The sequence below is a fragment of the Dermacentor silvarum genome, chromosome 3 (assembly GCF_013339745.2).
Source record: "Dermacentor silvarum isolate Dsil-2018 chromosome 3, BIME_Dsil_1.4, whole genome shotgun sequence".
Taxonomy (NCBI): domain Eukaryota; kingdom Metazoa; phylum Arthropoda; class Arachnida; order Ixodida; family Ixodidae; genus Dermacentor; species Dermacentor silvarum.
In genome coordinates, this window is record NC_051156.1 from 117,219,913 (window position 1) to 117,235,164 (window position 15,252).

Sequence of the window (15,252 nt, forward strand, 5' to 3'; positions counted from 1 at the left end):
TCCAAAACAAAAGTAATGACATTTATCAAAACCAGTGCACCCCATACTTGCTTTTACACTATTAATAACGCGGCCATTGAAAAAGTGTCCACAGTGAAATATTTAGGCGTTCACATTTCTTCAGACCGGACGTGGCAGCAGCACATCGATTACGTAAGTAGCAAAGCGTCCAAAACCCTCGGCTTTGTCAGGCGCCACCTGCACTCCGCAAACCAGGCGACCAAGCTTTTAGCATACATTCTTTTACTTAGACCGCAATTGGAATATGCCGCTATCATTTGGAATCTAGATCAAGAATACCTCAACAACAAATTCGAATCGCTACAGAATAATGCTGCTAGATTGGGCATCTTAAATTTGTCATCAGATGTGTCAGATTTGTCATCGTAAATTGATGCATGCTCAAAAAAGAAGACTAGTTGCACTGCTATTTAAAGTGCAGCCAAAGTTCGCTCGTATTAAACTTATGCATCAGCCACCACCATTCCTTGCCATCTATCATTGGAACAGACTGCCAGCTGAAATCGCTTCCGAGACCAATCATGATGCTTTTGTTAATGAACTTAAGTGCTGGATGCATTCCGATAAATAAAAAGCCTTTCCATGACCTATATGTTTAGCTTGTAATTCAAACCTGTATTTGTATATTTCAATCTTGTATTTGTAAATCTCAATCTTGTAGTATTTGTGATCATGTATCTTGTATTTCGTGTAGGATTTCTTCCTTTATACTTGCGGTGCTATGTATACTGTTCAGTCATTGTTGTTATTGTTTTTCTCAACCCCCCTATGTAATGCCTGTAAAAGGGCCTTTAAGGTACATGAATAAAAAAAAAACATCCGTATAGAGTATGTGGATTGCCCAGGAAAAGTGCTATATGCAATTCAGCTTGACTGCGCGGAAAAGTGCAAAGGCGAGACGGGCAGATGCCTGAAAGATAGGCTTCGAGAATATAGCGATAATGTACAATGGATGGTGCAAGGACAATTCTGGGTTCGGATTGTCGAGATTGCGGTTGTCAGCCATTGTCCGGTGAGTGCGGGGTTATAGTCAGACGCAATAATCAGATGACACGAGAGATAATTGAAGCGGCAGAAATTCTACGCCTTGGGAAAAACTGTACTGTGTCAGTGTGGCTTCATTGGAACTATCACAGAAAGAGCTTCGTTATCTTAACGGGGCTGAATTTTGGGAAAGCTGGATGACAGATGCGTAGGCCATTGGTATTTGTGTCTTGAGTCTTGCTTGTTATTTAAATCACTCTACTTGCTACCAATAAAACCAGTCGAAAGTTTGCGCTTGTGTCTGTCGTTTCTAGTCCTCGTTTCAAGTGGTTCGCAAAAATATATTTACCATGAATTATTACCAACAAGCCTAAAGCAAAACCCTTCGCGGTTGTTTTAGCTCAGAGGCTGCTATCAGAAGATCAGGTGACTGAAGGAAGCGAATTTTTTTTGTCTCTACAGTAATATTTCTAAAAAATTGTTGAAAACACAAAATTTAGAAAACTGAAGGATCAAGTTTAGAACTCTGCAACTTACCCAAAAATATCGGGTAATGTGTATCAGGGAAGCAGCCTCATTAGGGTTCGTGAAACGTTTTGTGCGTGCTGCAGACTGTGTATGGCCACTGTGGTTAAGAAATGACGTAACAAAACGATTAAGTTGGATTTCTTCACGCATTAGAAAACAGACATGCCTTACCGACGTTACATGTAGTGGCCGTTTTCCGCCCTATTTTAGCAATCGTGCTCACTTCTTATTCGTAATAGGCGCGTGCATTTCACAGCTGTTTGGTTAATAGGGTCAAGAAATAATCCCCTTACTGGTGACACCCGAGACAGCCCGGCCCTGCTATAGAACCCGCCACGCTTTTACATAGTTTGAGCTCCTGATGGAGACGGACACGTTCCACCGCGATAAAAGCCCTATTGCTCCTGTCTATTCACGCCATTTCGCAACCGTACGTGTCGATCTCAGGGGGACATCGCAGAGCAATAGTGAAATTTCAGCAATAATTCTGCACTTGCAGGTCTTATACCCTTGATGAGCACCTACTGGGAAGAAGAAAAGTACTGCCGAAGTACGCCCTTATGAACGCCACATGTGAGACTAAATTTCGCTCCGATTGCGACATGCGCGGTGCCACCACGGCACATTTGTGCCCGCTACACATGCATCATTGTGTATTCAATCCTTTGGCGCTATAATGTAAAATTATTCCAAACTGTTTTAATTCCAATTTCTGTAATCAGCCTCCACGATTGATCAAAACATTTTCGGGACACTCCCAACGTCGCCTGTCGGTCACGCGACGTCACCAAAACCGTGATGGCTCCTCATCTGATATAACGTGTACACATTGATTATGCATGATAAAACCGCACAAAAGAAAAATATTCACTCCTGATTCGACGCCTTTTCGCCATTAGCCCTCTGCTATTGGTTCAATGTTTTCTGGCTTCGACCACTTGGCCGGTCTGTCGCGCGACCTCACAAAACCGCGAGAACTCACGACATCAAAGTGACGTGTACGCGAAAAAACTGCATTATTATGCCAAAAACTGACATTTTTTCTAAATGGCCACAGACTGCCCCGTTCCGAAAGGAATAGAAGATGGCTGCCCGCCGATCGCTGAGGCCCTCGCTACTCGCACCTGCTGGTGAGCATGTATTTATTTGTGTATGATAAACCTTTTTGCGTGGCAGTAAAACGTTATCGAGCCCTTTCGGCATGCATACTACATCGCTCTGCCAACTCTTCCTTGCTTAGGTACCGTTTTAGCGGCATTCTTATCCTTCCGTTGCACGCCGCCGCGATTTTCGACCAGCCACCGCAAGCTAAGTAAGGCGAAGCGGACCAATCGGCGAAGCCGGCACCACGCTCTTGATGCGGTTATATATTTTCACTAGTGCTGGCTCGGCCCCATCGAAACACTCTCCACTAGAGAGTGCTCCTCGCCACTTGTCAGCCAATTAGAAAAGAAAAACCGCTGAATGGACAATGTTATTGGTTTTGAAAGCGAACAAAGGTGACCTCCTATAAACGAAGAGAGTGTTTGATTGTGTTGTTCAGACAACGCTGCGGGTCACCGCCCGATGCTTGCGTCGGTGGTTACGTGAATTTAACGTCAGGGGTTGCGAATTAAACAGTTTGGAATCATTTTACGTTATAGCGCCCTTTTCTCTACACAGCATATCAAATTGAAGCACATCACATTTGTACACGCATTCAGAAAGCATGCTTAAAATATGATACAGCTTTTGGTGGTCCTGCGGTTTAATATTTCAATCGTGCTCACTCTGTATTTGTAGTAGATCCACCATTGTTAAAGTAGCTGGGTGCAAATCGGCATCCGTCGGTCTTCCTGCCTGAGTCTCTTCACGCCATTTCTGGAATCTGCGTGTCAAACGTGGGTACGCCACAGCGGCGCAAGCGTGAAACTTAATGAAAAAATGGCGCCCGTTTAGGCCTGCTAAGTCCTCATTAATCCAGGTTGATGAATCACACCTACCATGTCTGAATGAGTTCTCTCAAAAGCGGCCTCTACTGATCGGATCGATAACCATGCTGCCGAGCTATTCCTCCCTGAACAACGAGTGGGGGACTATATTTAGCTCAGATTGCGGCATTGTTGAGCTTAAACAGCGTCATCTGCGTTCCTGAAACATGATGATCGAATTAACTTTTTATTGCGATAGGGACACTGCTAGTGCATTTTTTGCCGTCGCTGTCACAGTGATGTTCCGTATAAAGATGAAGGGCGATAACACCGTCACCGCGAGCTGTATCGTGTATGAGCGAGTGAAAGCACGCGAGGGGAGCCGACGATCGCGGCTCCATCTGGCGCTCGCGAGGGGGGAAAGCAGAGAGCAAACGCGCCGTCTTCGATCACGCGAAAGGCCGTGGGGGGATGGGAGGGAGGGGTTGCGCTCCCGCGACAACTGCGTCTTTCGCGACCGGGCTAACGGGGAACTGACAATTGCGGCTGAATCTCGCATGCGAAAGGGAGGAAAGCGGGGAGGCAGCGTGGGAGGGAAGGGGGGGGGGGGGGAGGCGTCTATAACTCCGCCAGCAGCGGCGCACTGTGCGCGGCCGCGCGCGATTGTGCCCACTTTATCTTGACAGCAATCTGCAGACGGTTGTGTGCTGTGTTCTCACAGCTCAGTTTGAGTTGTAAGGGATAGACAGCATGAAGGTCATAAAGTTTCGTGTTTGTTTGGTGGTTTCTTCTAATGCTGAAGTTTTTCTCTATTTATGTGTTTTTCGCGCATCAGTAACAAGCAATGACGTTTGTGCTTAACTCCGAAGACTCCTACTCTGCTGGGAGGTCCTACCCGCAGAGCTTGCCATGGAAAATATGGTCTTGGACTCGTCCGGCGGCCAGCACAGACCGCCCGCGGCGTGGATGAGGCTCAGTTCTTCAGTAAGATTATATGCTGCTGATTCTGAGTTTTCCGACTCAAGATCGGACGATTCGGATGCTTTCATACATTCAAGCTCCGCCGTTAGAGACGGACATCTGCAGCATCGTGCTCAAGCGAAGCTTCCATCATATACAACATCATCCTGACTACGACAGTAACTTTCATGCCCGTCGACGCGACGGTAAGCCTGAATGCTATCTCCCGACACAAACTCCATGATTTCTTCTTCAAACTTGCCCCTGCACAAATCCAAGAAGTTCGCGTGAAGCCCAGGAAAAAATACCATAGCCATTGACGCAACAGATGATAAGATGGCGCAAACTCTGCTTGGTTTGTCTGAAATCTGTAGTGTCCACATGCGGACCTACATACCACAGGGTGCACATATAGCAGCTGGTATCATATCTGATGTCGACTTGGATCTTAAAGATGACGTTTTTAAGAGCATGATCGTTCACACACCATCTTGCGAAATAATTACCGTTCGTAGGTTTGGCTCAACAAAGTGTATGAAGATACTGCTTGCCCGTGTAAAGCTGGCTAGTCATATAAAGGCTGGACTTGTGAGCTATCCTGTTCGCCCTTTCGTACTACGGCCCTTACAATGCCATAAATGCCTTAAGATTGGTCATGTTCAGGGATTTTACACCAAAGATCTGGTCTGTGCTAAATTCTATGATAATCACCATGTAGATTCCTGTGAAAGTCAGACATATCGGTGCCCTAACTGTAAAGCAGAACATTTGGCAGCGGATAAAGGATGTCCCTAACTGAAGGAAGAACAAAATGCACTCAAAGAGAAAGCCAAAAAGAAGGCAGCAGGAGATGAAACCACACGTCGTCGTAGTGCTGGTCAAGCGACTGGAAATTCCTCGACAAAGCAAAAGACAATGCGTTCAAAGAATAACAAAGATACAACGCATTGAAAAGAAGGGGGGCGGACTTTCTACCTCTCAGAGTCATCGGGGTCAGCCCTGCCATCGAAATAACCAGAACAAGCCTCTACGAAGACTGCGACCACAGCGGAGAACAATGCAAACAGAGTACATAAACCGGTCTCAACCAACGACGAGGTGCAACTTGCCAATCTTCTAGATGCTTGTTAACGTCATCAGATCCCTAATCGCCGGTCATCAAACACCAGCAGCATCAGCAGCGGAGCAACTTTTGGAGGCCCTCGTTCCAGTCCTGGACGGCCTTCACTAGACGTTTTAGTGGAAAAAATCTGATCAGTTGTCAGCAGCCTCGCCCCTTTGTGCTGCAATGGAATGGCAGGTCGCTGCGACCGCGGCACGCTGATCTCGACTCATCGCTATGAAGACTCCATGATGTTATAGCGCTTCAGGAAAGTGACGTAAGGAAAGCCGAATACCGACTGCCACTCTTTGTGGGTGTCCACAGTAACACTCAGTACGCAGAACCAACTTGTGGCTCGTTCCACTGTGTGGACGCGACAAATACGCGCAAAGCATGAAGAGCATCAGTGTACGTACGTGCTGATTTGGATTTCACGGCTCTTGAAAACGATGACATCTGTGATGATGAGTTTGAGTGCACAGGTGTTACTGGGAACCTCAAAGGTGTGACTATGATGGTAGCAGGCATATACAACCGGCCTACACGTTCCTCAGATACCCCACTACTTGAGTGCTTAGTGCCTCGGTGTGATGCATCGTTTGTGTTATGCGGAGATTTTAATGCCCACTATCCGCGATGCTGTAACCGTCCCCAAGACAATCGTGGGGTAGAGATTAACGAGCTTATTATCAAGAATGATCTGCAAGTATTGAAGGACGGTTCACCTACATCTATAGGTAGATGAAAGGAGAATTCCACTATAGACCTTGCGATTTCACCGAGAAATATTTGCTTAGGCTGGTCATGTGAAACTAACCAGTGGGGCTCACATCGCCTGCCCATTTGGTTAGCACCAAAACATACCGCGGGCCGACATACTGCTGTCTATACACTAACAAACTGGGACAAGTTCCGCCAGCTGATCTCAGAGGCACCATCTCAAGACAGTCTGTTCAAACTGGTGAGTGAGTGTTTACGAGAAGCTACAGTACAACGACGACGGAGTTCGGAAATGTAAACCCCGATCTTAAGCATTTGCGGCTCCGCGCATGTCAACGCCGCGCTTTTGGGCGGGCGCAGCGCTCTAAACTAGGACAGTCTACAATCGCATTGATGCAGTCATACGGCGGCATACAAAACAGCTTCGTCGCAAGAGCTGGGCCGCCTTATGTAGTTCGCTACATACTGGAAGCGGTGTTGGAAGCGTATGGCGCATAATAAAGGCTCTCCGCACACCTGAAATCTGCAAGAACCCTACGGCTGCATTGTGCACAGTGACTGGCCACGCACCAATAGTTATAGCGTAGGCATTTGCAGAACTTTTCGTCTCTCCTATGTCCAGTCACACCACAAATAGCGACCTTTCTTACTTAACAAGTCAGAGCACCATAACTGCTTCTTACGGTCCAGCCTGCCAGATAGACGAGGCAGACTTGACTCTTTGGAAGCTGCGAAACACGCTCAGCCTCTCCAAACGCCGCACTGCCCCAGGTGAAGACGGTGTGACGGATCAAGCATTACGGAACATTGAGGAGAGTTTTCATGACCGTATACTGGACCAGTATAACGAAGTATGGAGAACCGGTGTAATCCCTGCTTATTGGAAATCATCCGTCGCAATACCAATTTTAAAGCCCGGGCGCCCTGCAAGACACCTCAAGTCCTACCGGCCAATATCCCTAAGCTCAAATGTCATCAATTTAATGGAGCGAATAGTCCTGTTTTGCCTAAATGACAGGCTAGAGAAGCTCAATTTTTCCCTGATGTGTGGTTTTCGTCACCGCCGTTCAATCTGGATAGCATTTCAGACCTTGTCTCAGCGGTTGAATTTGCTAAAGGAAACAAGCACTTCGCCTACATGCTCTTCCTAGACATACAGCAAGCTTTCGACTCGGTTGCGCATCAGGCGATTACAGGGCCGCGTTTTATCGCCACTTCTGTTTAACACCGTGCTCGCCGCGCTTCCAAGTCGCCTGCCTCGGAAGAGTGGCTCCGCTGTGAGCATAGGTATCTATGCAGATGATATTGCTCTGTGGATAAGCGGCCCTTCGCACCTTGGCCTGCGGCTTCATGCAAGCTTGCAAAGAGCTCTGAACGCGACTTCGGAGTACTCGTGCAAGCTTGCAAAGAGCTCTGAACGCGACGTCGGAGTACTTGGGTGAAGTTGGCCTGCAGATATTAACTGCTAAGTCAGCTGCGATAGGACACCACCCTAATGAACGCGATCGTCGAACAATGAGCCGACTGTGCCCTGACGAAACGCCGATAACCTGGGTGCGACAACACCATTATTCGGGCTTAATTGTGGATGACCACATCTCTTGGTGTCCTGCCGTTAAATTGCACGACGCAAATTGCAATCGCTCCTTAAGTATGTGGCCGCCTTGACTGCTAGAGGTGCTTGCTGCGACGAAACAACGGCTCTGCAGGTGTACCAGTCATTTGTATTCTAAGGCATGATGTACGCGTTACCAGTCCTGAAAGTACCATCTAGTTTGATGGCCCAACTGGAACGAGATCATCCTGTTGCCCTTCAATTAATGCTGGGTTTACTTAGAGAGGCGCAATCTGCATCATTACTCACTGAAGTGCATCAGCACCCCTGAGGCTGCAAGCAGACCAGAGAAATCTATATCATATTGAGCGTATGCACCGCCCATCCAATGGTCAATCGCTCCTCGATTGTACACAGCGATGGTCAAGGCACCTCTGCCGCTTTTTTCTGCCCTTCGACTGAAGTACGCTTGCTCACACCAGCGTCTTGACAGCGAGTGTCCACGGTCATTGAGTGTGATGTGTTCATGTTTGCCTGTGTGCGCTGACATCATGCTTGACATTCAGTTAGCAAGCAAATGTTTACAAGTTTACACGGCCTATAGAGCTACTTAGTTCATATAGCTGTCCACAAATTTGCAATCGCAATCGGTGCTTCGCCTTTCTGGCAAAAATGTGACTTTTTCCTTTATACAACGATCTATAAGAAATGCGCGTGGGTAGTACTGTTATAAAAATATGTACAATGATACTCAACATGTGCTTGTTACATACGGCTGTAACAAACGAGCAGTTTGATCAATCGTCAAGATGTTTGATTTACAAGTTCAAAGCTTCTCTCAAAAATAAATTAAGAACCCTTATTTGACCCCGCGATGCTACCCCTGCTAGAGACACAACATGCACGCGTAAAGTCTCATCGCTTACCATGAACCAGGACACAGTCGTTTAACCTCAGTCATACCAACCAGTGCGATTCAGTGGAGAAAGGGGCTGTGAGGCCTTAAAGCACCGATGGAGTTTGGTCTGTGCTTGCCGGAGCTGCATATCTGCCCTCTTCCTCTTACTACTCGTTTCCTCTGCTTACACATAGGATAACGGCTCACCTTCAGAGACGTTTATCAGCTACCCGTTTGTAGCATCGTAGTATACTAGCTGATATGAGCTATCTAACGGGGCCGTCGCGCTTATTTATCTATAGATAACCCTTGGACAAGTAAAAAAAAACAATAAAGAGGTGCAGTTCTACATAATATGGTGTCGTTCTACGAGCCATTGTACTTTTAATGCACCCTGACTTAAGTCCACTAGAAAAGTAATTCGAGGACGATTGCGTAAGTTATCCATCCCCGATGCGAAGTCGGATTGATATGGCACTGGCTGTAGACCCTTGCATTTCCTTAACATTATCGAGCGAGTGTTGACCGCACGGAATCTCATCTTCGATGTAGTCGCGAGGAGCGGTGAGATCGGCGGCAGTATATGCGAATTACAGTTCGAATGCCCTCTGCTGCTTTGTTCGCTTCAGGAGTGCACCGTGCCGCTACAAGGCCACCGACGCACCGTGCTGTCGATGCTCGCGCAATAATAATAAAAATTGCAAATATGTAAAGTTCTCAGCTATTCAAGCTAATCAAAGCCCACGCGGATGCGGCGCTTTTTACATGAATAGAGTGGAAGATTGAGCTCTGGTAGATTGCTGAAGGAGCATAATTCAGTCAAAATGCGTCAGAAAACTTCCGCTTTCAACGTATACTAGAATGTAACATCTCGGGGTCTTGAAAGCCATGTCGGAAGCCATGAACTCCGAGTATCTAGTTTGAATCGCTGAGCACTGTACGTGGTTTGTGAAGGTTGGCACTAAATTGTGCTAGACCGCGGTCTAGTGAAAGACGGAGAAAAGCACGCGTGAACACCGTGACATAGGTTAAAATTTTTGCGGGTGTTCTTGCTGTGAAGCATCAACATGCCAACCAATCACACGAGGTTGCATCTCCATCGATGTGGTTGAGAAACTAGAGGTTGTTTTTATGATATCTAAATACAAGCTTATGCCTGTAGCCCGAAACACTAACATTCTGCTGATTTATGACATGCCGCGTTACCTTGAAACCCGTTACTTCTTACAAGTACTCAACTGTTCATAAATCATGTAATTGAAATTGGACTATGCACACTAAAAACAAAATTAACAATGCAAACCATACGCTAGGTCACATACGTCGTAACTTTTCTGCCGCTCCTTCCTCCGGAAAACTGCAGCTTTAGAAATTGAATACGCTGGTTCAGAATAGTATCCTCTGCATGGATAACTAATCACTTCCCTGGAACTCGTTCAAAATAACTCGGATCGTTTTATTCTCTCCTAACAGGGTAGCACTGTCAGAGCATAGCATTAATGAAAGCCAGCCTTTCCTGCTCATCTTTAGCAGCTCATCGGAACTTTTGCCACCTGAACTTAAGTCATAAAATATACTGCGATAGCTTTCTTCACGACAAATGTAATCTATGTCGTGAAGAACGGTAAGGATCGAGAGTGTGCCTCGCTCGTTACCTCACCCACCTGCCTTACCTTCTCCCCGCTTTAGAAGAACCCTACCTATATTTACTGTGCCGAGGTGAGCATTTGTCGCCTTGAAGGAGACGAGCCTACTTGTCGAAACGTTGGCTCCTGCTCTCACCTTGTTCTCGTTTTGCCCAACATGTCAGTCGGCATTAAAGACTCTAAGAGCCACTGTACCCCGAGCATTCTGTTCTCGGAAGTGAAAACGACAAGGATAATTATTGGTCGCAGGCAGGAAAACGAAAGCAAAGGCAAGGAGGTTAGCCAGATGCGAGTTTTCGGTTTGCTACCCTGCATTGTGTTAGGAGATATATGGATTGAAAACAGGTCAAAGGAACAGAGACAAAAAAATCAGAGCCCTTCCACTACTGTGGAGAAGGAAGCCAGCGAAGCTGTGGCTGTGGTGGGTCTCCTGTACTGAATATTGCCCCGATGATGAGAATGGGCGTATCGTCGTTGGACACCACCCAAACGAACATGTCTATCATGAACGTTTCGGTTGAGAAACTAGCGTGGAAACCTAGCCGTCACACCGGGGAAGTTGGGGCTTGCGTTGCCGAGGCGTGCACCACCGTTGTCTTGTTCCCGGAAGGAAAGACGACGCCGACGTTTGACCTCAGCATCGCGCTCCCGCAACTCGTCGTCGGCCGCTCTTCATTGACGATTGGCCTCAACATCGCGCTCCCTCAATTCGGGGTCCGCGGCTCCTCGATAACGTTTCGCCTGGGCTTCGGAAGCCCTCATGCTACAATCGGCACGTCGGCGACGAGCCCTTTGCCGAGCGCGTTCGAGGTGGCGTTGTTCAAACGCGTTAGGACATGTCGTCAGTTGCTCATGAATGACTCAGCCCCTTAACCAATGCCTCATACCACTGTAAACGTGGCCTCCCCATTACGAGGACAGAAGAGAAGTGACATTCTACGCTGCAATGATTAGCGGCAACGCAGCCAGCTGTGGAAGCAGATGACAAAGAAGAACGCGGGAGCAGTGGCACGAGCGCGTGCTCGGCAGGGTATCCAACGGCACGAGCGCTAACCCAGGGGCGCCGATGAGCCAGGTGCGGAAGAAGATGACGCTCGAGCTAATGCTGACGATGATATTATTAAGGCGAAGCTTTGTGTGTCTGTGGCATCATGGGACACCGCAGCGACTAGTGTCCATAGCCCGACATACAGGTGTGCCACTACTGCTGGATGCAGGAGCATGCCGATGGGCACGCGCGCGCCCCCAAATGCGCAATTTGTGGCGGTGATCACCCAACGGATGACCGCACATGTCCTAAAAAACTGAAGCCGGTAAAGCCGAGATCAATACCGCAGTGCAAGAAAACAACCAAGACCAAGCTATGGTGGTTCGACACCGAAGACGAGGACTCCGAGCTGGAGTTCCGTTCGAGGACGGATCGTCGCAGCTGCTCCAGGACCCGCTCGCCATCGCGGAGCCGAGCTTAATCCGGACAGCCGGACCAGAGAAAACGGTCGGCATCCCGACCCAAGGTGCCCGAGCAACAACAGCCGACAAGAAAGAAGGAGGACCCTAGAAGAAAGTCGCCAGGGGCCCCACTATCATGAAACAGCCTTCAAAATCATCAGGTGAGCTGGGAACAAGTCGTTTCTTCCACTGCGAAGTCTAAGCATACACAAACAACAGTCACAAAAAACCTTGAGTATAAGATAATAGTAGAATAAAACAAAGTACTTCGTAACAGTTTAGCCGGGCTACGAGCCGAGTTTCAAGCTTTTAAGCGCATGGTAAATAACGGCAAGTCACAGCAACCAATACAAATTGTGGAACACACTTCCAAAGCACCGCAGACACTACTGCAACATGGTGCCACCTGCAGCGCTCCATCGGTAACGCTGGAACAGTTAGCACAAAGCATGCAGCTGATGTTCGCAGAGATTCAAGCGAACGGTAGAGGATGCACAAGCAAAACCAGCAGCCACCCCTCGGAAAAGGGTCAGCCAGAGCCCGGGAGCTGCTACCGGACACCCAAACTGGCTAAGACTACAGACTATCCATGGCTAAGACTACAAACAACAGAAAGACCGGAGAGATTGAATTTTAGCAATGGAATTGCTGCACACCACGCAATAAATTGGCTAACTTTACGCACTATGTAGAATCGGCGCTAATCCCTAGCGACGTTGTCTGTATTCAGGAGGTAGGGAAACACAAGCAAAAACTCAAAAGGTACGAGCTTTATGCTCACCCGGATCAGTCCTCAAGCAGCCACCTTTGCCAAGAAGGATATCGCGATTAGCGTACATTATTTGTGTGCGTGTGTTGTGTGTGTGGGGGGGGGGGGGGGGGAGCTGTCCAGCATCATATAATCACGGTTTGGCGGCAGAAAAGAGGCAAACCGAAAAGATTGATTGTCAACGTTTACAGTCCCCCAGAGAGGAACAGGCGGATTTCGGAAACGTGGTGCCCACCGCGATGCGACTCGCTCAAGGTAGGGACAAAGGCCTACTGTAGGACTCTAATTCCCATCACTCAAACTGGGGCTACAGTAGAGACATCAGTAGGGGCATCTTGTTAGCAGACGTCGTAGAGAGCTGCGGACTTTTCAAGCTAACTCAACCGGATTTTCCCACGCGAATCGGGAACAGCGTGTCCAAGGACACCTCCAGGACCTCACATTCACCAACAACAAAAGTGAGACGCGACGGACGAGCCTAGGTGAGAACCTAGGAAGTAACCGCTATATTTTAAGCACACCCTATAGAAAAATCTCGTATGTACGTGTTATACGTGGCTCCTATATACGAGATTATTGGATATGTGTCCTCGTATCCCACCTATGCATACGAGGGCCTCGTATCCCACGTATGCATAGGCGTGCCTCGCATCCACCGTATACATACGAGGGCCTCGTATCCCTTGCAAGCACTGCCTTATGCTACTATATTGTGTTTGCATGCGGCACAGCAAATATTTAATAATTGTAGGCTTGGAGCACCTACACCAAGAGGCCCTGTTGTAATGGGCTCTGTATTAATTTTGCCTATTGAAGCTCTTTATTCAGTAGGTATACATTTATAGAAGGCCTTCTAGAAATGATTCTCTGCATTCAACTTGGCCCAGGCATATACCTGCCATGCGCTCTAGAACCTAATCCTTTAGAGTTGCGATGTACCTTGGGGAATATATGTGTGCCTGCATTTAAGAAATGAGCCGTTATACACTCAAAACACTTTATTTACCAATATACATATATACACGTTGAGTGGCCCGTGTACACTTTATTTACACAACTACGTGCAGTTAAACCTCGGTTATTCGAACCTTCAGCTGTGGCCACGGGTTCTTGTTGTCTATGCATAGCTGTTAAATGATACGGTGCATCTAATGTCTCCATTAGGAGAAATAATGCGGGACAGTGTTCTGTTCGTGCTTGCATGCCGGAAGCATGGTTGCTGCGCCCAAGTGCACACTCTAAAGCTTTTATAATGATATATGTGTAACTTGCACATACTGATCCAGGGCAAAACAGCAAAAGGAAAGGTTAATCCTCTGAAGGTAGATTTTTTTTTTGCCAAATGCGACCCCCAAGGGTAGCTTTTTTTACTGCACGTTTACAAATTATTCAGAGAGACCTATTTCAAAATAATATTACCGTAACTTGTTGAGGGAAACTAAAGTGAGAAAAAAATCTTTTGCCTTGGTATACCATAATCTCACCATAGCGTAATCAAATCAGCATAGGCGATTGAAGTGACATTCAGTGACACTTAACGTGACATTCAGGAAAGCTCTATGCATATGCACCCATCAGAAAACAAAGATTGAGAAACCTCATGCTAATTTTTCATCTCATGGAAACGAGATGCAATGAGCTTGGGGGAGCTTCAAAAATAAATAGAGTAAACGCTGGCACGGCGTTTGTGTGTGCCAGTGCCTGCCTGTGAACGGATGTAATCTCACCAGTGTTTGCATGCCCGGATGTGCAAGCGGCAGTAGACACGCTGGACAAAAAAAGGAAAAAAAAGAAACAGAATACAAAAGCCATTGGCGCAACAAAAAGATTCCCTTATTCCCACAGAGTGCGAGCTCTGGGTAAGAAAAGTTAGAAAATTAGAGAACTTTTTGAGATGCAGCCAGCGCCGTAAATATATGGCGCATAGACCATTTCTGATTTGTTCGCGAAGCCTATATTCACGTGATTGACCACCATCCTACGCATTACATGGCCTGCCCAGCTCGATTTCTACCGCCTAATGTCAACTAGAATATTGGCTATTCCCGTTTGTTCTCTGATCCATGCTGCTCTCTTTCTGTCTCTTAACGTTAGGCCTAACATTTTTCGTTGCATCGCTCTTCGTGCGGTCCTTATTTTGTTCTCGAGCTTCATTGTTAACCTCCAATTTTCTACCCCATAAGTTAGCACCGGTAGAAAGCAATGATTGTACAATTTTCTTTTCAACGACAGTGGTAAGCTCCCAGTAAGGATTTGGTAATGACTGCCATATGCACTCCAACCCAATTTTATTTTTCTGTAAATTTCTTTCTCATGATCAGAGTCCCCTTTGAATAATTGACTTAGATAAAGGGTACACCTTTACAGACTCCAGAGGCTGCTTGGCAATCCTGAATTCTTGTTGCCTTGCCAGGGTACTGAACATTGTTTGTCTTCTGCATAATAATCTTCAACCCCACTCTTACAATTTCTTGGTTAAGGTCCTCAATCATTTGCTGTAATTCGTCCCCATTGTTGCTGAATAGGACAATGTCATGTGCAAACCGAAGACTGCTGAGATATTCACCGTTGATCCTCACTCCTTAGCCTTCCCAGTCTAGGAGCTTGAATACTGCTTCTAAGCATGCAGTGAATAGCATTGGAGGGATTGCGTCTCCTTGCCTGACCCCTCTCTCGATAGTTATATTTATACTTTTCTTGTGGAAAACCA

The 15,252-nt window shown here is 47.0% G+C and overlaps 1 protein-coding gene across 9 annotated transcripts in view; it reads right to left on the reverse strand.

Annotated features, from left to right (window-relative positions):
* The window catches only part of LOC119445733 (monocarboxylate transporter 4-like), a 228,214-nt gene that overhangs the window by 119,164 nt on the left and 93,798 nt on the right, over positions 1 to 15,252 (reverse strand). The window contains exon 1 of one of the 9 annotated variants that reach the window (XM_049663573.1): positions 8,707 to 8,837. The exons of 7 other annotated variants lie outside the window; for them this stretch is intronic. In XM_049663573.1, the coding sequence (XP_049519530.1) occupies positions 8,707 to 8,709 (3 nt within the window). In that variant the 5' untranslated portion in view covers positions 8,710 to 8,837. Of the gene's footprint in view, positions 1 to 8,706; positions 8,838 to 15,252 lie in introns of those variants that run through there. One more of the 9 variants, XM_049663567.1, reaches the window with a different exon arrangement.